General features: G+C 53.4%; 1 protein-coding gene across 1 annotated transcript; it reads right to left on the bottom strand.

Moving 5' to 3' along the window:
• Positions 1-1,066: 1,066 nt before the first annotated feature.
• On the bottom strand, positions 1,067-13,296 carry LOC311195167 (LON peptidase N-terminal domain and RING finger protein 1-like). The gene is made up of 12 exons (XM_084268523.1): positions 12,802-13,296; positions 9,018-9,136; positions 8,438-8,560; positions 7,822-7,953; positions 7,361-7,496; positions 6,505-6,598; positions 5,381-5,495; positions 4,618-4,739; positions 4,098-4,256; positions 3,129-3,291; positions 2,893-3,039; positions 1,067-1,825 (listed from the first exon to the last, which is right to left on the bottom strand). The coding sequence occupies exons 1-12, from the start codon at positions 13,190-13,192 to the stop codon at positions 1,628-1,630; spliced, it is 1,899 nt and encodes a 632-aa protein (XP_084124649.1). The 5' UTR covers positions 13,193-13,296; the 3' UTR covers positions 1,067-1,627.
• Between the last annotated feature and the right edge of the window lie 8,325 nt (positions 13,297-21,621).

Below are 21,621 nucleotides of genomic sequence, written 5' to 3' on the forward strand. Positions count from 1 at the left end.
ACATGGCACAAAGGCAGAGGAGCAAATCCAGCTCTAAGCTGTCTTCAGGTGCTCACTAGTCCCTGAGGAGCAAGCCCTCAACTCCCCCTGACTGTTGCTCCAGGGAGGCACTTTGCTGGAGAGGAGGGACCAAGACCTCTCCTTCCTGGAAAGAGCAGGACAGGGAAAGGTGGTGGCAAGGACCCCAGAGCCTCCTTCCCCAGGCTCAGCCCAGCAGCACAGGCAGGAAGGAGCACTGTAGCCCCAGCCTGATTTTCTCTCCCACACACATCCAACAGCCCACTGAGTTCCCAGATGGGGTGAGGAGCCTTTGAGAAAAGCAGGGATAAAATTCAGGAAAAAGTGTTAATCCAGTGACTAAGTGGGCATCACTCCTAAAATTCAACCCAAAGCCAGTGAAAGTGTGGATGTGAAACAAAAAAAAAACCCCAAACCTTCAGGATTTCCAGGGAGGAAAGCCTGGTCTGTCCAGGGAGAGAGACATCTCTGTGTTTAAATAGCAGACAGGCACTTGCAGCCTTGCACGGGCTCCCCTGACACAGGGCTTACAGCCTCAGTCACCGGTCCTACCCCCTCCCCACCTCTCTGGAGGTTCAGCTTCCTTTGCATTCCATCTGTGCTCTTTTGGGGGATCCTGAACTGTTCTGGGTACCAAAGGCAAGGATCTGGCCTCAGCCCTGATCCTGATTTTCTCCTGAGGCAGCACAAAGTTCACAAGAAACACTGAACACAGGAAAACTGCACTAGTCAAGGAGCTGAAAGTCTTACAAAACCAGGCTCAACTCCCTCATGCCATTGGCTCCTTCCAGCTCTAAGTTCCAACTCTACAACCCCAGCCCAGCCCAGCTGAGGAACAGCAGCTTTTGGGTGGGGGAAAAGCACCAACACTGCCAAATCCCCCGTTCCCACAGCACCAGGCAGCAGCAGAGCTGGCAGTCAGGGAAGGGGCTGGCAGGCTCCAGCCTGGGGAAGTGGCTGGTGAGCCTGGCACAGCAAACACAGCAGAGCAGTGAGAAGGGGACATCAGACCTGTGTGCGCTTGCAGAGCTGCATCTCCTCACTCTGCGGCCATGAAGGTGGTTAGAAGCAGGACCATAAGTTTCAGATTGTTTAATTCAACTTTTCTTCTCACTTGAATAGAAATTAAATCAAAGCCATAAGCACAGGCAGAGCTGTCAGCTCCTGGGGCTGGGGGAAGGTGCCAGGACCTCTCTGCTTCCCATTGCCAACTCTCCCAAGCCTCTAAATCTGCTGCACAGAGCAAGACCACCTACCAAAGAGGGGAGAGCCAAACCCAAGGCGATCCTGGCACCATGAGAATCCTCTTTAGCACCAAAGCAACTCAACAAGTAATTTTGGTTCCCGAGACACAACCCAGCTTTCCATCCCAGTCTCCACTTCAGTGGCATGGCCACGTCACCGAGCAGCTCCCAGAGGCAGTGTGGACGGCATCATGTTGCTACCGGTGCGGCCACAACCCCACCGAGCCAGGCAGAGGGTGTCCAGCTCATGGCTGAGGTTACTTTTAGGGGGGGGCTCAAACCACACAAAAAACCCATGAAGCAACACATAGAGAAACCCGAGGGGGTGGAGATCTCCCCTGCAGAGAGGGTCGGGGCCGGGGGGCTCAGACGCGGTCCCGGAGGCTGCGCTCAGGCAGCGGGTGCCCGGTGGGGGGCTGCTGCAGCAGGGCAGCGAGGATGCGCTGCAGCTGGGTGAGGCGGGCGCGCAGCGAGGTGGTGGAGAAGAGGTTCAGCTGGTAGGACGGGTCAAGGGGCAGGATGGAGATGAGCCACCAGCACCACGTCGGGCCATCTGCCGAAGCCTGGAGGGGAGAGAAGGAGAGATGCCCACTTCAGGGACAGCAAGGTGAACGCGCGGCATGGCTCTGACATTTGCCCTTGGAAAGAGGGCAATGCCAGCTCTGGTGAAGGTACACCTCTGAACAGCCCTTTTGTCTGTCCAAGCTCAAAACAGCTGGATAAACTAATTTAACTTCCAGACAAGCATTCCCCAGGGAGTCTCCAGACACAGATGTAGCTGGGAAAAAGTCTGTACTGAAGAGACGAAGAAATATCTTGTGGGTGTCCTTGTTTAAGGCAACACTTTTTGCAAACACGGGCCAAGCCCTGTGTGGCCGGTGTCTTTTGGGGCATTTTCCTTCTCATCAGTCAATTGCCCAAGGTAGGGCAGGCAAAGTGCAACCAGCTTTTTAAAAACCTGAGCCAAATTAAGAGGGAAACACTCATTTGAACTGAAGGAAAATGAGTCATTTTTTAATCCAGAGTAGAGCGTTGATGCAACTGCTGGCCAGGACAAACCAGCAAGAGCTTATTCGTAACAATCCAGACAGGAAAAACTTTCTTAAAGGAGTGAAAACTAAACTTTGGTCTTTATTTTTAATCTTCCAGACTCCAAATTTGTAAGACGAATTAAATAATCAGACCAGATCCTGCCCCCTTAGCTCCTCCCTGGCCAGCTATGGCTGTCTCGAAGGAACGTGATGAAAAAGGAAACCGCAGACTCTCCATGGGGTTCTTTCTCTGCTCATTTGTTTTTTCTTTTTCCCAGGTGTTTTCAAATCCAGACAGTTCAGTTTCTCAGTTGATGTTTAGGAAAAGATTTCAGGAAAACTTTTACAACTCGGTGCTCAGTTTGCAAGACCAGTTTGAAGCCATGAAGAAATGTTTGCCACGGTAAGAAATAAGCCCTACCATGTCTTTGAGTGAGAGATGCCATAAACAGCAATGGGAGTCAAAAACAGGGTTTGTTTTGCTCATCCTGGGGGAAAAGAGAGCAGTAAAGCAGGATGGGAAGCACAGCAACATTGCTGCTTCCAAGGCTCTCGCAGTACCCTCTCTATTTAAACCATCCCTTCCCTCAAGGCATTACCTGGATGTCCTCTTCCTTCTCTGGCAGTGGTCCATGCTGCATCAGGATGTGCCTGGAGGCAAGGTCTCCATGCTCACAGAACCGCTGAGCCAAGCGGTAGGTGCTCTCATGCAGGCACTGCAGCTCCTGCAGCTCCTCCCCGGACACCTGCACGGAGGGAAGGGGAGCACAGGTGGTGTCCATGGGGAGGGTCTGTCCCACCGCAGCGAGACCTTCTGCCCTGGCCCTGCCCTCACCTTCCTGTCCTCCAGGTACTCGATGTCGGCAGTGTTGTAGCCATCCCTGTGTCCGCGCCTCAGCACCCGGAACCGCCGCGTGCCGATGGTGTCCACCAAGGACCTCCCGTCCGCCAGCAGCTCGATCTGCCGGATCTCCAGCATGCACCCATAGTCAGCAAAACTGGAGGGAGCCAGGGAGAGAAAAGAGGGGCTGAGCTGGCACACCAGTGGTGGGGGAGCTGCTTCTCTTGAATGCACCAGCTCCAAAGGAGGAAAAGGCCCAGGAACAAGCTGGCTGGGAGGAGGCAAATTTCAGGATTCACTCAACTCTGTTGAGTTACCACTTGCTGTTAAGAGGCCAGAGAATAGCAGGCAAATCCCTTGGATTTGCCACAGACCAATGACTTAGGCCCTCATACTGCCCTGATGTCCAGTGGTCTCAGAGACACTACCCATTGTACAGACATCCCTCCAAAGCCCAGAATATGTTATTTATCTCATTTCACTTGAACAGGACTGGAGAACAGGATGGAAATGGCATGTATGAACAGGTATTTAATGAAGTACTTGGGTTAAGAGCCCAGAGACCGAGCCCACCCAAGATCTGGAGGTGAAACCCCGAACATAAAGATGGCTGCACTGCACCAAAGAAAAGCACTCAGCCCAGCATCCTCCTGCAGCTTGTTAAGGACAGAGTATGAGAAATATGGCAGTTTTAAAGTGCTTGCTCAGAGGAGCAGGACACAGCCACGGAACCGTGCAGCTCCGAGACATCCTGAGCCAGAAGCCGTTCCCAGACCCTTGTGTTTACAGCCACCGCTGGCTCTGCCCAGCTCCAGCCCTGGCCCCACTCCTTGCCTGGCTGGCTCGATGCCAGGAGGCAGTGAGATCCCATTTCACTGCTGTGTGGGGAATGTGGGGATGCACCACACCCCTGCTGATTCAATCAGCTGGGACAGAGGGAAGCCACCTCACCCAGGAGCTCACCTTTTCCCATTCTCATATATGCACATGCCGAACCTCCTCGTGCCGGTCTCTTGGCACCGCCGGATCATGAGGCGGTAGCGAGGCTCAAAGACGTGCAAAGGGCAGGCGATGCCTGGGAAGGACATCGTGCATACAAAGATGGGGATGTTCTTGGTCAGGCTGAGGGACAGAAGAAGAGACCACTATGAAACCTCCCAGTGCAAATCCCATCCCAAAGGCTCTGCATCGGCATGTGCCATGGCCACTCCTCAAACCAGACTAGTTCTTTACCCCAGGCAGAGCAACACCAGTTGTGCCACCTGGCTCACTAAGAGTCCAAGGACAGACTCTGCCTACAAAACAGCTTCTTGAAGAGATGCTCCCTCATCCCCATGTGCCCCATGGGGCATGTCTGCACCCACCTATCACTGATAGAACATGGTCCTAGAAGTGGGACAGACATCATGTGAGCAGCCCCAGGGCAGAGCAGTGGTGTGAACAGCCCTTTCAAAGCTCCCCACCAGAGCAGGACTCTGCTTACTTGGAGAGCTCTTCCATCTCAGTCCGATGCAGCTCCCGGCGCTCAGCAAGTTGTGCAGGGAAGGCAGCCAGCATGATGTCCTGCAGCAGCACGGTGGGGCTGTAGCTTCCAGCCTTCAGGTACTGAAAGAAATTAGACCCAAAAATAGGTTGAAGAAGAACAGAGGGGGGAGCTCTGGGGCCCTGCTGGGCTCTGAATCACGCTCACTTTTGTTGGAGATGAAGGTAATTTTAGATCAGAGAAAGTCAGGGATAAAATCTATTGGGGGATGTCGAGCCATCTAACAGGACGGGATGTCAGCTCCACCGAGACCTCCAGCCGTGGCTCAGACCCAGGGCCCGTCCAACACAGAGCCTTGTCTCTGACAGTGATGCAGTCCTTGTATGACAACCTAATTTCCCTGACGGTCTCATCCGAATCCCTTTTCATTAAAGATTAAATCAAATCTCCAGGCTAGCAGATTTCCCATCCATTTCCATTTTTAAAGGTAATTAGCATTCACTCCTTTCTTTCTCTCTCTCTCTCTCTACCTCTCAGTCCTGTTTACAATCTCACTAAATCACTGTGGCATCTTGTGGAAATGAATCTCTTGGTCTTAATTATCAACTGCTTGGTCATTCCCACATGAGCAGAGCTGATCCCATCGTGCCAGGGAGCTGCTAAAATGAGAGCATCACATCTTCCTACTACAGTCCTGGGCATGCAGCTGGAGCCAGTGCCCGTTGCTCCCTTGGGGTCCTTCCCATGGGGTGCATGCCCTCACCTCTCTCAGGCTCTGTTTGCAGAGGGGGCAGTTGGGCCGGTGGTCCAGGCAGCGTTCGAGGCACTCCTTGCAGAAGGTGTGCCCACACGGCGTTGTCACTGGCTCGAAGAACATCCTGCAAAGGGACAAAAGTCAACGGGCTGCAATGTGAGGGAAATAAGGGCAGCTAAGCCTCACAGAGAGACTTCACAGAGCCTCTGTTCAGAGGGCTAGGCATCCTCAAAGCTATTGTACCCCAGGCCTAGCTCAGCATCCTGTTTTGGAAACCCTGGCTGGTCTCAGCCCCATGGTGCAGAGGTCCCCCAAAGCACTCAGAGGCCCAGGCTGGTGCCACAGAGGTCAAGTAGGACAGGGCAGGCGAAGACACGGGTGCAGCTGCTGCCTTGTACACCCAAGCCTTGTTACCTGCATCTTCCTTGAATCACCTTGCTGAGAGCAAGAGATTTTGCTTCCAGCAGGAACAAGACACTCCTCACGTCCCCAACCAATTCAAGGGAAATTTGCTGCCCTCACCAGCTTTCTGCAATGAAGACAGTGATGCTGCATGGACACAGAAACCTGTGTACAGGTTCCAAACCCTGGCAGCTCATGAGTACACAGCTCACCTTTACTAAAGCTGCATTGACTAAGCTTTTCTCATAATTCTTGTTAATTAAATGTAAAGGTTCCTAACTGGCTTATTCCTTTAATTAGAAGTCTGAGCTCAGACTGTTGGACTTGCACAATGATGCAAGATGAGAACTGCCACAGGACTATGCAATACCCCTGATGCTGATGGTATTTCCCTGGGGCAACATCATCCTGTTCCAGCTTGCAGTTACAAAGGGCAACCACTGCTTTCAGTCTTTGGCCCCACTAAACATCCCACCTCCACTCCAATGTCTCAAGCAATACAGACCTAAGGATGCTGCACCCCAAGACAGGGCAATCTGAGCTCTTACAGCCTGGCAGGGGAAGCATGTCCTGCCCTCCCCTTGTCTGTTATCACCAATGAAAAACTGCATTTCAGCAGTACTGGGGACTGAGTTTGTTATTAAGATGTGAAGAAAGATCCACACCAGGAAAGAAACCCAACAAGTGCTAATTCTTCATCCTAAAAGATGCTCTCCTGCCAGAGAACCCACCGTATGCAGAGGGAACACTCCAAGTCGGATATGCTCAGCAGCTCCCCGAGGCATGGCTGGGTACACTTTGCTGCTGCTGTTTTCTCTTTGTTTTCTAGTGACAAAAGAGAAGGAATGAGAAGATGAACCCCCCCAGTTCAGCACTGAAAATTAACTCTTGCCCTCTGACCTTGTTCTGAGGTGTATGTAGTTATTTGCTACACAAAGTGCTTTGAAGGTTGAAACAAAACAACCAGGAAATGCGACCTACCCCCCACCCCCCATTAACCCATCCATGTTCATCCATAGCTTTGTCATTGGTGAGTCTTGCAGTACTTGGTAGAGGAAGGTGGTAGGGGCAGGCAGGGAAACTGAGGCACTGGGCGGTGAAGTGGCCTAAGAAGCTCCCCGGTGGAGATGTCTGGAGACCTGCCACAAGGCAACATCACTGCTTTATGCAAATCTACATACATGGAAGCCATCTGGCTGGATGCTGATGGCAAATTAATGCCAATGAAGATGCCACTTCCCCCAACATCTGACACCTTGTGCCACTCACAAGGGAGTATGGGAACCACAGGAAGTCTCTCCCTGGCTCCACACAGCCAACAAGTGATGTCTGGCTTTAGCAAGAACTTTTCATCCAGTGACACTCAAAGGTTGGGTGCATGCTCACGAGCTCAGCACAGGAAGAGCAGATCCTCACCCGCACGAGAAGCAGCAACTGTGCTGGCCAGAGCTGCCCCATCAGATGTCCCTGGGATCTCTGCTCACTGAGCTGGCACACCGTGCTATCACCGTTTTTTTCAGTGCCAAAGTGGGTTTTAAACCAGTATTTTGCAGGGGATGAGATTTTGGTACCTTTAACACCACTCACCTACCAGCTGCCAGCCCGGCCTCTCTGCCAATGGCTCCTGCTCCTGCTGGTGCCCTGGCTGGGAAAGGGTGGCTGCCCCCTGGCCGTGTTCAGGCCCAGTGTCCCCTCTGCCATCTGCTGGTTCTCTCTCCTCATCCTAGACATAACAAAGTCGAGCCTCAAACCTCTTCTCCCTTTGAATACTTTGCCGCATCCACCCCACTGAGCCCAATGGAACTGGGAGTTTTTCTGGTATAGGGGTGCTTCCCCAGTCTCCACAGCATCAGCTCCAATGGCCTTTGCTCTTCCACCCTCCACTGCCTGCAGCTTCTCATCACAGCATACACATCCCAGCACATGGCTACAGCCCTGCACAGCCTCCCCTTATCACACCCCCCTTCCTGCCATTGGAAAAAGCAGTTTGGGATGTCCCACAGGACATTTAAGCCCCGTCACAGATTCAGATCGTTGCAGACTCTTACCTGAGCTGATGTGGGACATGATGGGAGTGCAGGGTGCCCTCCATCAATATGGGGACCAGTTGAGCCCTGGTGTCCATCACCCAGGGGTACAGCAGCTATGTGCTGCTGAGGAGCATCCTCTTGCATGAGGACCTGGAAGGAGAAAGTGGGACTCAGGAATGCTGGGAGGAGGAATCAGGGAGGTGGGTGAGCTGCCAGGCTCCCTCTCTCCCCAAAGCAGCCTCCTGCTTGCTGCAGGGCACCTCAGGCTTACTGATTTCAGTGCTGGCTGAGCTCTCCATCAAGCAAATGCCTTAGGAGCACGTAAGGAAAAAATCGTCATGAGGCAGTGACAAAAGTGGTGTATTTTAAGGGCTGGGAGTCATGTTCTCCATCACTCACAAAGAGCAAAGAGGGAGTGATCTGTGGGGAGTCCCAGGTCAATCTCACACTCCCTTGCCCTTTCCATCCTGGACACCAAGTGTGCCGCCATGGCACAAAGTCCCAGTGCTGGGAAGGCTCTTGGACCAGGACTCGACTTCCCTTGATCCCACTGCTGGCCAGAGCAGCACAACCATGATGGACACAGGTATGTGACCCGAGGACACAGGACTCCTCCATGGTACAGCCCACGCACCTTTTCCATCTCTCTCTGAGCAGGGTGGAAACAGGGACTGAGTGTCAGGCAGTGCTCCCATGCCAGCAGGGCTTCAGCTCTCTGTCCCACCTCCAGAAGCACCTTCCCCTTCCTGAAGAAGCCCTGCGGAGCAGAAAAACCTGTGGTAACTATGAGACTACGGTGACCAGCTGAGCATGTGTCCCTTTGGCTCCCATGTGAGCCGCAAAGGAATCTCCCTCCAGCTCCCTGCTTGCTCCCATTCCAGCCAAAGCACCCGGACACATTGCTGCTCCCATGCTCAGACTGGTCCTTTTTGCCCACCAGGTCCACCCATAGCCAGGTACCCATCAGACAGGACTCTTCCAAAATGCAGCAGTTGCAAAAGCCAAGCAAACCCACCCTACAGAGACCTACAGAAGGAGTCAAGGGCTTCTGCCTGTGAAGCTGAAAAACTATTCCATGAGTGCTTCAGCAAGCAAGCTCCCAGGTTGATTTCTCCAAGGGCAGCTCAGCCAGGAGAATTCAGGAATTCAGAATTCCCATCTGGTAAGATTTGGCTCCAAGTGCAGCCAGTCGATGGGGCCTCCCCTCCACTCACCTCATGCTCTCCAGGCTCAGCCCTGCACACAGCATTCAGGTCCTCCAACGCCTGCGGGTGCTGCCCCAGCGCCAGGAACACCTCTGCCCGGCACAGCCGTGGGCCACTGGCATCTGGGGCTGGAAAGAGAAACATCATCACTCATGTGATGAGTTATGCCCAGTGAGGCTGGGGAGACCTTGCCATGACACGACAGCCCCTGCACCACTGCCTCACACTGAGCACAACCAGCTCCTTCAGTTCTCTGTGGCAGGCGTCACTGGCCTCATAAGTCTCAGCAAGGAAGCTATTTTCTCTAAATCCCTGGTTTTAGACTCTTTGAAGCTCTTCCCTCTGCTTTTCCCCATCTCCTTGAATGCCCTCAGCCAAGGGGCCCCACCACTGCTTTGGGGCGCAGCCATGCTGGGATCTGGGCTCCCATCCATCCTTTCAGGATGTGATTCACCCAGCAGAGCCACAACAACACACTGCCAAATGAGAGTGTGGCTGCATGGACCTGCGATCCCAAAACACCAGGGAGATATTAAAGCTCATCCCATACTAAATGAAGCCCGGCTCTGTGCAATGAGAGAGAAAGGGGAGATGGTGGAGACCAGGGCGCATCTCAGCTCTGCCCTGGCAGTGGAAACCATAATCCCAAAACACCAGGGAGACTCCCGGACCCCCCTGGTTGCCACCACTCTCCCGGGATGGAAAGAAACCAGGGAAGACGCAAGGATCTGCCCCCAGTACTTGTGTTAGGGTTTCCAAGTATGAGAAAAGGCTGAGATTTCCCAAAACAGAGGAAGAGAACTGAGCATCCAACTCCTTATCTGCAAGATGTCATTGATGGATCTCGGTGGTGGGGAGGCACAGCTCCCACAGGTGCTGCTGGTTGTGACACCCCAAGCACCACACTGCTGGGTGTCCCACACACTCCTGCCTGCTCCTAAATAACAGGCAGTGAGATTTTCTTCTCCCCTATCTCAGGGAGACCTCCTAAAGACCTCCCCTTCTACCAGCAGTGCCAGCAGGGAAATCAGGGTGGGGGACATCAGGGAGTATGAGAGAGCAAACATGAAAGTGCACAGGGTGCAGTTCATGGAGTATCCAGGTGTGGTGACGTTTGTGGGTTCGAACTGCGGAGGATTCCCAGGCGCACCCCGTTATATCACAGCTTCCACGGAGGTGACCTACATCCATCGTGCTGCAGGCTTGCCAGCTAGGGCAACGGGACTGTGCACCCAGCCCTGTGTCCCACCCCCAGTGCTGACCATCAGCAGTAAGATGCTGGCTCTGAGGCCAAAACTGCATCATAAATTTGGCACCATTTGCAGGCACTGGCACTGCTTTTACTGTGGCAAAGGGGAACAGCAACGCTGCCTTGCTGCAGGGCCAGCAGCTCCTACCAGAGCCAGCAGCAGTCAACCAGCAGTCATCGGGGTACATGGTCGCTGCTGCTGTCTCCTGCACTCCCAACCCCAGTAGGATTTCCTCCTGCCCTGGTTCATACACAGTGCTGATGCAGCTCTGCCAGCAAACCACAGGTCCAGACCCACACCCCGTGACAGCAGGGTGCAGGAAGCCAGCGCCTGCCTGCACCCCTGCCTGCCTCTGCTGTCACCGTGCCCAGGCACTCACCAAACTTCATGGACACCCCCATGCCTTACCATGGAGGAGGAAGCTCTGCCATGGCTATCGCCTCCTTTTGTCCCCCTGCTCAGCACAGAGCACAGGGAGACCTTGCTCTCTGCCTGGGGCTCAAGGTGCCATCACAACCTGGAGAGCAGCAGAGAGCCTGGCCCCAGCCTCTCCGGCACCAAGGTTGCACTGGCCATGCTGAGCTGTGCACCTGATCCCTCGGAGCTTATTTTCATTTACAATGTTAGCCAGGACCTTAAGGCTCAAGCCAGGAAACGTGGGAACTTGCTGCACTGTACCCTGTCACAAAAGTACAAATCCAGGGACATAGTATTCCAGCCCCTAACAACAGGTAGAGAGGAACAAATGAGTACAAAGTCTAGAGGCTTATTTTCCATGTGGACAAACCCACTGGAACATTTGCACAGCCCAGCAATAAAGTGACTGAATTGGTGAAAACAAGACGTGTAAAACGGGGCTATGGATTCTGCCTTTCTCTTCTGCTGCAGCTATTTTTGATCTATGATATCATTAGACATTAGGGACGTAAGCCAGCTGGCGGCCCTGGCAGCTGATGAGTGACTGATAGCACTCCCCAGCCTCCTGGCTCCAGGCACGTCGGGAAGCCTCCTGTGTTACACATTACAGCGCATTTTTTTCGGTCACTCAGGGCAACAGAGGATAAAAAGTTGACAATTTATTTTCTCCCAAGCAAAGAGAGCTGCTCAGTGGGATGGGCTGAGCAGGGCACTGCAAACTGGCTCACAGTACGGGGCTGAACCGTAAAAAAGAACCATCCTCATGGGTCAAACACAAATCAGTGGTTCTGTTCAAAAGCAAAGGGAAAACTCTAAGTAGTTGTGTGGCCTGAAAGTGGGCTGCAGAGATGGAAAATGCATCCCAAGAGCACCACCCACGTGGCTGACCCTGAGCAGCACCAGCAAGCTCAGGTTTATGGGAGCTGTGTCTGCGATTGCAATTTCCTTGTTGCCCTAAGCCAGACTTCCCCTGTCCTTCGGGGAACAGAGCAGTCAAGGAAGATCAAGGAGAGAGCTTGCAACATTTCCTCTTTATACACACAGAGGCTTTTTGAAAGGATCAGCATAGTTGTACACCCAGCCAGACAAAAGCCTAGAAATAGGGAAACAGTACTAGAGGACTGAGCACGTGCACTTGCATTGCAGGACGGGCACACAGCGTATGAGACGGACACCTCAGAGGTTGCATAAAGAGTCCTGTTTGCTGCTGCCAAGCCCAGGTTGGGCTGCTCCCCTCAGCCCCTCGGTTCCAAGCACATCCTGAACCTCTGGCACTTGTCTCACAGCGGGCAATGAGTAAGTGTCTGCGCTGCGGGAGGAGAGCTGACTGCTGTCATAGAAACGCCGCTGGAGAAAGGACCTTCTGCCTCCACCGCCCCAACCCCCTGCTCCACACACATTGTATAACCCCTTTTATTTAAGCATTACTCTCCAAGAAATCCACTTATGGCCACACATTAAAGCAGATCAACCCCCCCGGGCCCGATCCTGACCTTGCAGGCATATGTCTTGCTGGAGCCGGCTGCAGAAGGGGGCCGGGGGTCGTGGGGACACATGTAAGGCTGGCACAGTTGCTCAGCCAAAGCTGTGTCCTTGCCTGGCTCTGGGGGCAAGGATGTCTGTCCCAGACTGGAAAAGTCCCAACCATTTTACATAACAGTCACCCCCTGGGGCAGAGCTCTTCCTCTGACCCTGAAATACTGCTGGTCAGCAAGATGCAAGAAGTTGCTAGCTGCCCTCTTCTCCTCCCCGGCTGCTCGCTAACGTGAGAAGCATGTGGCTGATGGGATGCAGGCTGCGCACCCTGCCTTGATCTTGGCCCTGGCAGCCAGGACAAGCAGCAAGCTTGCCCATCAACCCACCCCCTCCCATCACCCAGGGACTTTGGTGGACACAGGAGAAATGCTCAGCAGCTTGATCCCCGCTCCCCACCCTGCAAGCCCTGCCTTTCCAATGCTTCCAGCTTCCCAGGTCTCCCAGTTCCAGACCGTGCTCAGACGGCACTGTGCTGCTGGAACAAAGTGGTCCCCACCTGCTCCAACAGCACAGTGTGGGGCAGGGCCCTGGCACCCAGCATGGGCACCCTGCAACCCGCCCCATCAGCTCCTCAGCCCCGTGGTGCTTACCCAGCTCGACCCCTTTCTGAGCCATCCTCAGCGCCTCCTGCACGTCCCCATGCGTGAGGCGGTCCCGGACACGGTCTGCCAGCCAGGCCAGGCGGCTCTCCCGCTCCACACACTTCTCCAGGAGGCCGCAGAGCACCACGTTGCACCTCGGCGCCCCGACGCCCAGCAGCTTCAGCCTCTCCTGGCACACGGGGCAGCGGGAGGGCACGGTCTCCCCGAGGCACGACTTGCATAAAGAGTGACCGCAGGACACGGTCACCGGCTCCCAGAGGAGGAGGAGGCAGGAGGGGCAGCGCAGCATGTCCAAGCCCCCACTCCTGAGGCAGAGGGGCTGCCGGGCCGGGCTCTCCCCCCGGGGTGGGGAGGACTGGCTGGGGGGGCGGCGGCTCATGGCAGCAGTTGCAGCCGACAAGAGGAAGCTGCCCTAAGGCCACCGGACGCCAGCTCACCCCGGCGGCCACCGGCTCCCGGTGCGTTGTCCCGCTCCGCCCGGCTCAGCCCATCCTCCCTGCGGCTCCCGCCCCTCCCGGCCCGGCGGAGGGCTGCGGCTACCGGCACGGCACGGCACGGCACGGCACGGCCCGCCGCGCCGGGGCAGAACCCCCGCCCCGAGCCGGACCGGCGGAGGGCGCCGGTGGCGGAGCTGCCGGGGCCGCCATTGGCTGTCGCCGCCGCAGCGTTGCACCGCCCCGCCCCGCCCCGGCCGCGTTTCGTAACGGAGCCGGCGGCGCGAGGGGCACCGCGGAGCGGGCGAGGAGAGGCCCTCGGGGTGTGGGGTCGGGCTCCCGAGCATCGCCCTGGGGATGCTGGGGGGCTTCGTTGCCGATCCCCCGGAGCCGGGATGCGGGAGTGTTTGGGGGGCTCCAGAGCGGCAGAGGTGCAGGGTAGAGCTCGGGGCACCCGAGCCTGCAGCAGTGTGGGGGGTGCTGGGGAGCTGTCGGGGCCAGCAGGTGCGCAGGGTGCCCGGGGGAATCTGGGACACCCTAAAACAGGACCAAGGTGCAAAGTGCTGCAGGCTACTTTGGGGTGCCCCAGAGTGGGGACAGGGCACCTTGGAGCCAGCCCACAGTGCAGGCTGCCTGGGGTGTCTAGGGTGCTGGGAACTGAGCAGGGACACAGGCCTGAGGGACACAGGTCAGTCTGGGATGGGAACAGGAGGGTGGGATGCTCCAGAGTGACTGGGGCACAGGATACCTGGGGTGCTCAGGAACACAGTGTAGACTGAAAACCACATCTCCTTCAGATGCTCTACTTAGCCAGAATTGAACAAGGTCAGACCCTGTGTGGGGTCGGTCCCCTTCCCACTCATGGACCCCCCGGATGGGCTCTGTGTCCCAAGGGAGATGCATCTCCCCACCACAGAGACATACAGCAAGAGGCCAGCAGCTCTTGCATAGCAGGTGCTGGGAAAACAGCTGAAATCTGGCAACTGCAGCTTAGTAGATCAGACTTATTATATAAGGATGAGGCACATTCCCCAAGGGCTCTTTTCTGTGTCCCCAAAATCAAACCAAACCCACGCATGAACTGGAAGTGATGCTCTGGGAGGGAGATCACCAGCAGGATGTGACTGCTGGTGAAACCCATGTCCCACTAAGGGAGTGGCTGGTGGAGGTTTGGGCTGTGGAGCAGGTTTTGTTTCAAAATCTACTGTGATTACATGAAACAGTTTGTGAGTAGTTTTAAAAGCTCAACAACTCAGTACTTTATGTGAGCATGGAAGGCTTAGCAGCTTGCTCCATTATCTTTTTAGGTGATTTCTCCAGCTTCTTTAGCAGCACAGCCACAAACACCTCCTGAGCATGGCATTAGGGACAGTGGTTGCCCCAGAAGTATTGCGGGGTTGCCAGGGACTCTGCCCCATGGGGGAAGTTTTCCATGTTTCCCATCTGCAGGATCAGTCTTTGGCTGTCTTCCCAGAAGGACCTGCCACATCACTTCCCCCTGCAATTCTCTCATGGGCATTTCTGGGGTGGGCAAGGCTCATTCACACCAGGTGCTCCCATCTCATTATTTAGTTCTTGTCATAGCTAGTTTTTCCTCCCAAACCTGACTATTCAATAAAAAAAGAGATTGTCTTCACCAGTCTTACCTCCACATTACCCCTCAAGGACACATTCATGGCTCCCGAGCCATTTTAGCTACCATGGTGGAATTTGCGACAATGTGCTTGAAGAGGGGTCCTACAACCTGTCTGTGCAGCTCAGCTTAGGAGCAGCAGCACTCCACCATGACCAGCTGGCATCAGGTGAGGCGAGGAGCATCTTTCATCTCCCCAGCCAGCTCCTCAGGGAGACACGGGGCTGTTCCCTGGGACCTGCCTCCTTCCTGTCCTCACCTCCTGACCCACTGCACGACCATCCTCACGTGTGTGGGCTCTCCAGTGCCCTGTAAGCAGCGAGGCCGTGCTGCTGCCTTTGCATAACACAGTTGAAAATCAATCAACCACAACCCACGAGCTCACTGGAAACCAGCTTTCAGCAGCAGCAGCACAAGAACAAGTTGGTTTTTTCATTCCCTCCAGAGCTGAGCTGGTTCTGAGCTCCAGATGCTTTTGCCTGTCACTGGTGTGTTTGTGCTGACTCAGCACACAGCTACAGGAAAAAAATAATTAAAAAAACAGAGCTTTAAATGCTTAATGCTAACCATTCTGCTGGCCAGACGAGGACTTTATGTTTTGCATAACACAGATCACACTGGGTGTAGGAGCTGTTTGTAAAGCACAATAGGATTTATTTTCTAATTATTTTTTTTCTCCTCACTGGGAACCAGCCCAGGATCAGCACAGGGTGAGGAGTTCCAGGTGTTGGTGCTGGGGAAACCAGCGCCTCCGCTGGCTCCCAGCCACACGTGTGCTTCGGCTCCAGTACAGCCTCCTTAACGTTGTCCAGATTGTTGACAGGGTGACGCGAGGATCAGGGGTTTCACACCAGCTATGTTTGCTTATTTTAGTGCATAAATATTTGTCAGAAACGTTGATATTTGATTTTGACACATTAAGGAGTGGCTCAGAGGTGTCAGCAGGTTTTTTGAGCAGGGAGAAGAGACCTGGGTGCTCCCTGGAGTGTCATCAAAGGCACCATAAGCACTTGCTAAACAGGAATATGCTCCACACCAGCATCATGACCCTTTTCTATGCAGCCATCCAGCCTCCTCCTTCACAGACAGAGCTGCTGCCATCAGACCTGAAAGTCCTGTTGCATGGAGGTAAAACTAGTTTCCCTGTTTCAAAAGCACAGGAAGGAGGAAAGTGTCGGAAGGAGGAGGAGAAGGAGGAGGAGTGTTGCCATCAGCAAGGCCCATGCAGGGCTGATGTGTAGGAGCCAGCACACCCTGCACAGGATCAGGCCCCAGGTTTGTTTTTCTGCTTGGATGATCAAGCAGGCAGCTGGGGCCAAATTCCAGCCTCAGCATCCCACTCCTGTCCCCCTGGTTTACAGCACCCTTTCAGCAGCGCTGTGCCTGGGTCCTGGCTTGTCTGCAAGCCTTGAGAGTCGGTCTGAGGGTCTATTTTTACACCTCAGTACACACAAATAACATGCAGGGAGTTATTTGCATCATAACCCTCCCAGCCTGTCAACAAACACATCAGCTTCCTGGAATTTTTTTGCTTTCCTTGCATCATAGTATTTCTAGGTGCAGGATGTTATTCTCCGTTTGCCATATGTGGTTCAAAGCCCGTCCTGGTGAGTGAAGCAAAAGGCAGGGGAAGCAGGTGGTGACAGGGACTCTTCTGCAGTCACAGCCCATCTGTTACACCAAGCTCTTTTTCTTTCAGGTCCCAGTATGGACAAGGGGAGCTGCTCCATGCCTGGTTTTCTCTGGGGCAGAGGCCAGCAGATTGCCACACTGCTCCTTGATGTTTGGTATTCGAGGTCTGTGCTGTGCTGACTAGGCGCTGGGCAGAGAGCAATCATCTAAATTACATGGTATTGTTCCTGGGTCCTGAAACTCTGGCGCTTGAGAGAGGCCCTGACTCTCTCAGTAAGGAGGATCAGATGTAAGCAGGGTTGGGGAATTAAAGAAAACTTTAATATTTTCCTTTAAAGAAAACTTTAATATTTTCCCTTCTGAGTCATACAGGCTTTGCCTGAGGCATCATCATTCCTAGAGAAATGAGTTGGCTATCACATGGATTGGCAGGACACGGAGCTGCGATGTAACGTTATCTCACTGCTCATGTAACTGGGTTTATGCCTGAACTCCTGGAAACTGGAGAGTCACAGAGGGAAAGCCCAGATCTGTCTCTGGCTCATTTTACTCTCTTGGGCCAAACATCTTGGCAAAGGGGTTGGCAGAACATTGTAACTTGGTCTTGGAAGCAAGGCCCACAGAACATACGTGGAGATGTCCTTTACCATGGTCAATCATGTACAAGCCACATACTCCTGAGAAGGGAATAAGCTAAAGGCAAGGTCAGGTTTGTCCCAGTTATCCAGGAGGAAGCCCAAGGATAAGCAAGACCATGGTCTGTGGTACAGGGTGCTATAAGCTCACCTTTATGCACTGCAATTGTTTCCTTGGTGTTTCAAGGGCAACTGAGGATCCTCCATGCGTAGGAGATCCCATGAAGAGGCACAAAGTCAGCATGGCTCATTTAGGACCATGTAATCCTAGGGCACATAAGGGCATGGATAGCATAACACAACCAAGTGATTAGAGGAGGAAAATCCAAAAGGAACCCATTCTTGGAGGACATGACTCCATCTTTACACTGCAGCAAGCTCCACAGCTTCCAAGGGACTTGGTGTCCCCACAGAAGTGCATCCTTGCAGGCTAGACCCAGAGGTCCCATCACCCACTTCATCTTCTGGATGGGGAGAGCTGATTTATATCCAGCCCTTCCTACAGGCCCTGACAAAACTTACCAGCTTCACAAGCTGCTGTGTGTCCCTCTGCCTGACCTGGGGTGTGTGCTCAGGGGTGACGCAATGGTGTCCCAGCACCGCAGCTGGGGGATGGCCAGGCTGCCCTGCCCTGCTCATTCACCAGCCCGTGTGGTCTTGGCTCCTTGCCCCAGCAAGAAGCAAGTACATGCTGCCTCCCTCATTTCTTCCTCTTTTTGTTTTTCTTGTGTAGCTCCCACCCACCTGAGGAAGGTGCCAGCAGGGCTGGCAGGGACCCAGAGCTGCCTTTTCACTTGCTCAAGGAGGCTGCAAGTGGCAGAGCCTGGTCTGCAGTGATGCCTCTGTCCTGCCCTGCTCAGGTCAGGTTGAGGGTCCAGCTTGCCCCATTCATCCAGTGCCTTAGTGGGTGACAGGAGGGTGTTTACTGGCTCCCCTTCACCAGGGCACTGACTGGGACCAAATATGCTGGTGTCAGTGGGGTTGTCTGAGGCATTCCAGTGTGACCGTGCAAAGTAAGTGTGGGCAAGCTGTGAGGTCCTGCAGCTAGGCATTCCCTCCATGAATACTCCTTCCCAGCAGCCAGGAGCTGCTGGGTGAGTGCTTGACCCTCCTTGACCCTCTTTCTGCCCTTGGTATTGGCTTCTGTACAGATGTTTTTCCAGACAAGCTTTGTGTGAAGCTTCCACATCCTCTTCCCTGATCTTTATTCTCTCGGCTCCAGCATCTCCCCCACCACCAGCCTGATAATTCAGTGTCCTTTGTCGTGAGGACAGAAGAGCTCTTGCAAAGCTTAGCTCAAATTCCAGCTAAGACCCACGTCTGACCATGGAGGAGAACAAAGCCCTTTGAAAACTCAGGGAGCAGTCTTGCAGCCCCAGGTCTTAGCTGGAACTTGAGGTGCTCCCCCACAGCCAGTTGGTGTGAAGCCCTCAACACGGGCACTGGGCTGGATTTCAGGCAGGATGAGCAAGGCTGTGTCTCCACCACAATTATAAATAGCTGTTTATGGGCTCGCTGGCTGGCAGTAGCCTGGCCAAAGATGTCTGCTCAGGGAGCAGACGAGTATTTCTGGCTGTGCCTTCTTTTTTTTTTTCCATGGGCTGTTTTGCCTCCACCTCTCACTGCACTTTGGTCGGCAGGTGAATCGTGTTTGGGTAAGTGAGTCATCGCCCCGCCGCCAGCACAGCCTTTCATAACGCACGGACGTCACGGCTTTTAAAGAGGTCAAGTTATTAGTACTTGGCAGATCTGTCACCCAGAAACCTGTCCTGGTGCATCCGCTGGAGCAAATTGCAGGTTTTCCTTCGTAAAGGAGCCTGGCACCATTTCCATGTGGGTTTAAGGAGTGTATTGCAGTGAGGTTTGGGGACTGAAGAGCCCACTCTGCTCTTCTGAAGGAGCAAATGCAGGAGTCCTGGAAGGGTTTGGAAGGGGAGAGAAGGGTGCTGTGAAAATTGAGTATCCTTAGAGTCACTGTAATGAAAATGAATCCCAAGCCCTTCGGTGCATAAAGCTCTGCTGTAACTTTTAGCTGCCAATTAACATAGCAAAAAGCCTTAATTTTCACAATGAGGGAGCAGGTTGCAGAAGGACAAGCCCAGAGTGGTGCGTGGGCGCTCTGCAGGGAGCAGGACCAGGGATCTGACCTTCCAAAACACCCTTCACTTGCAAGGCACAAGCTCTGATGGAGTTTTGCTCTTGTTATTCAGCAAAAAAATGTGTCATTTCATAGGAACCCTTTGCCTGGCGCCCTGCAGAGTTTAGTAGCTCATAAGCAGGGCTGCGGGAATCAGCTTTTCTGGGAAAGTATTTCTAACTGTTTCCATTTTTTAAGGGGAATGAAAAAGCAACTTGATTGTTTTCCACGAAGAAGGTCGCTTGGGAACAGAGGGAAGATTTCTTTTTGATCTCTACCTCAGACAGGCTTGTTTCCCTAATAGCACACCTTATAAAATAAGGCATCAGGGTTTACTGAACACAGCCCTTAGATGCAAGATGAAAAAATGTATTGCAAAATAAAAGTCCTGCCTTCCTGTTCTGAAATTGATGGCATTTATGGGAAAATGCCTTCATTTGGTGGCATCTCTGCATGAAATGATACGAAATCAGTTTTCTCTCCGTGCCTGAGCTCCCTCGGCATCTCTGCTGCTGTGAGGTTCCTGATGGGCGCTTGCCATGTGGGGTCCCTGCAGGTACCCCCAGATGCTGTGAGCAGGGCCAGCACAACCCCTCCTGCTCCCTGAGGACCAGTCAAGGTTATTATATAAAGAGGAGTAAATGTGTGTAAACAAGACTTGCTTAAGTAACTCCAAGGCTGCCAGTTTCTCTCGCTGGTATTCTTTTCCTACTCCACCCCTCGGTGAGCCTGATGCGATGGACATTCAGCAAGGCTCCATCCATGCTCCTCTCCCAGCTGGCTGAAGGCACATCAGCTCCAAGGAGCCCCACGTTGAACCTTGTAGATGCTTCAAGCAAATGAGGTGGTTAAACGTGTCAGGCCTCAAGCCCAGCTTGAGGGAGCCACTGGCTGTCACGTCTGCGGGCAAGCACCTGTCTCCACACACTGAGATCGTGCTGGGGGATATGTCCCACAGGACAGCCACTGTCCCCATATGGCTCAGGCTCCTCAGCATCCCCAAATGCCAAATGTTCCACCTGCTTTTTGCCTCCACCACTAAGTGTTTTCAGAGCCCTAATTCACATGGCTGGCGCGAATGCTCCTGCTATAGACCCACTCATGTCACCTGGCTTCAAGCCAGGGCTGGAGATGCAATGAGGACTTAGGGACACCAGATAATCTGAAACGGTTTTCACCCCCACAATTTTCTGGGGAAACTTGACCAGTTCAAATCAAGGCAGCACAAGGGTGCAGAGGGGAACAAGCTACGTGCAGGGCGAGGTGCCAGAGGCAGGACAGAGAACCTCTTGGCTGCAGGAGGAGAAGCCTGGTTGTTGGTTCGCACAGCCGGTGCCTGGGTGTGTTTTGCTTTTTGCTCCTGTGCCACAGGATCTGGCTGCACATGTTATATTGGCACAGGGCTTAGTGTAGCAGCCTGAAGCAGGGACCATAAAACACAAACAGCAAGCAGTAAAACTTTACCTGGCTCAGCACTCATCGTCACCCAGCAGCTCAGGGTGCACCCACTCTGAGGGCACGAAGGTGTGGGATTTGAGTGCTGTGAGGACGTGTTGCAAGCTTCACCCCTTTCTGGAGCAGGGACACAAGGTGCAGAGAAAAATTTTAGTGCTTTTAGCTTGTTAGATGAGGTATCTGCCATCAGCTGCAAACCAGAATCTTGCTCCAGTGAGATCCAACACCTCTCAGCTCTAACAGAGCATCTACAGGTATCCTTGACCTCAGAAAATAGTCTGGCACAGTATGCCTGAAAACTTTCCAACCTTTAGCTTAAAAAAGCAAAGGCACGACCTCCCCTTTTCACATGGAGACAGAGAATTTATTCGAAGAGATTCCCATCCTGCAGCAGTATGGATGGGAATGCCCCATCCCCCAGTGTGGCCTGAGGGGACTATAAAATGCTGCAACTCCATATACTATTTGGAAGTAGGTTGTGTCTAGAGCACTAATCCTGCCTACTTGCACAGACAGGAAAGTAAATAAGGTAAACTAAACCCACACAGCCTCATTGTACATTAAGGCAGCCTTGTTCACCCAGCAATAAGGCTCTGCGACTCAGCTCTGCCCTGCTGAAGCCAAAGCAGTGCACTGAAACCTGGTTTAGCTTTTGGGGTTGTTTGTTTTTCCTGCCTTCATGTTTTCGTTTTAATCTTTGTGCAGGATAATTAAGACAACATTCCTCAGCATCTTTCCTGCTGTTTGTTGTGATTATACAAGCACTGGCTGTATTTGTTCCATAAAAACAACATGGGAAGCCACGTTCAAGTAAAACCCTCTGTGGTGTTGACTCTTCAACTCGAGTTTGTCTGAAATCTGCGTTTCTCGGGAAAATACCCT

The sequence above is a fragment of the Gallinula chloropus genome, assembly GCF_964237585.1.
Source record: "Gallinula chloropus genome assembly, chromosome: 10".
NCBI lineage: Eukaryota > Metazoa > Chordata > Aves > Gruiformes > Rallidae > Gallinula > Gallinula chloropus.

What these genes read in the sequence shown, in the direction of transcription:
- LOC311195167 (XM_084268523.1), bottom strand. Translation starts at nt 13,192, where the DNA reads ATGAGCCGCCGCCCCCCCAGCCAGTCCTCCCCACCCCGGGGGGAGAGC. An exon ending in CTCAGAGAGAGATGGAAAAG is followed by an intron (nt 7,954 to 8,437) that starts GTGCGTGGGCTG and finishes TTCTCCTTCCAG; the next exon opens with GTCCTCATGCAAGAGGATGC. An exon ending in AGTACCTGGAGGACAGGAAG is followed by an intron (nt 3,040 to 3,128) that starts GTGAGGGCAGGG and finishes CCCTCCGTGCAG; the next exon opens with GTGTCCGGGGAGGAGCTGCA.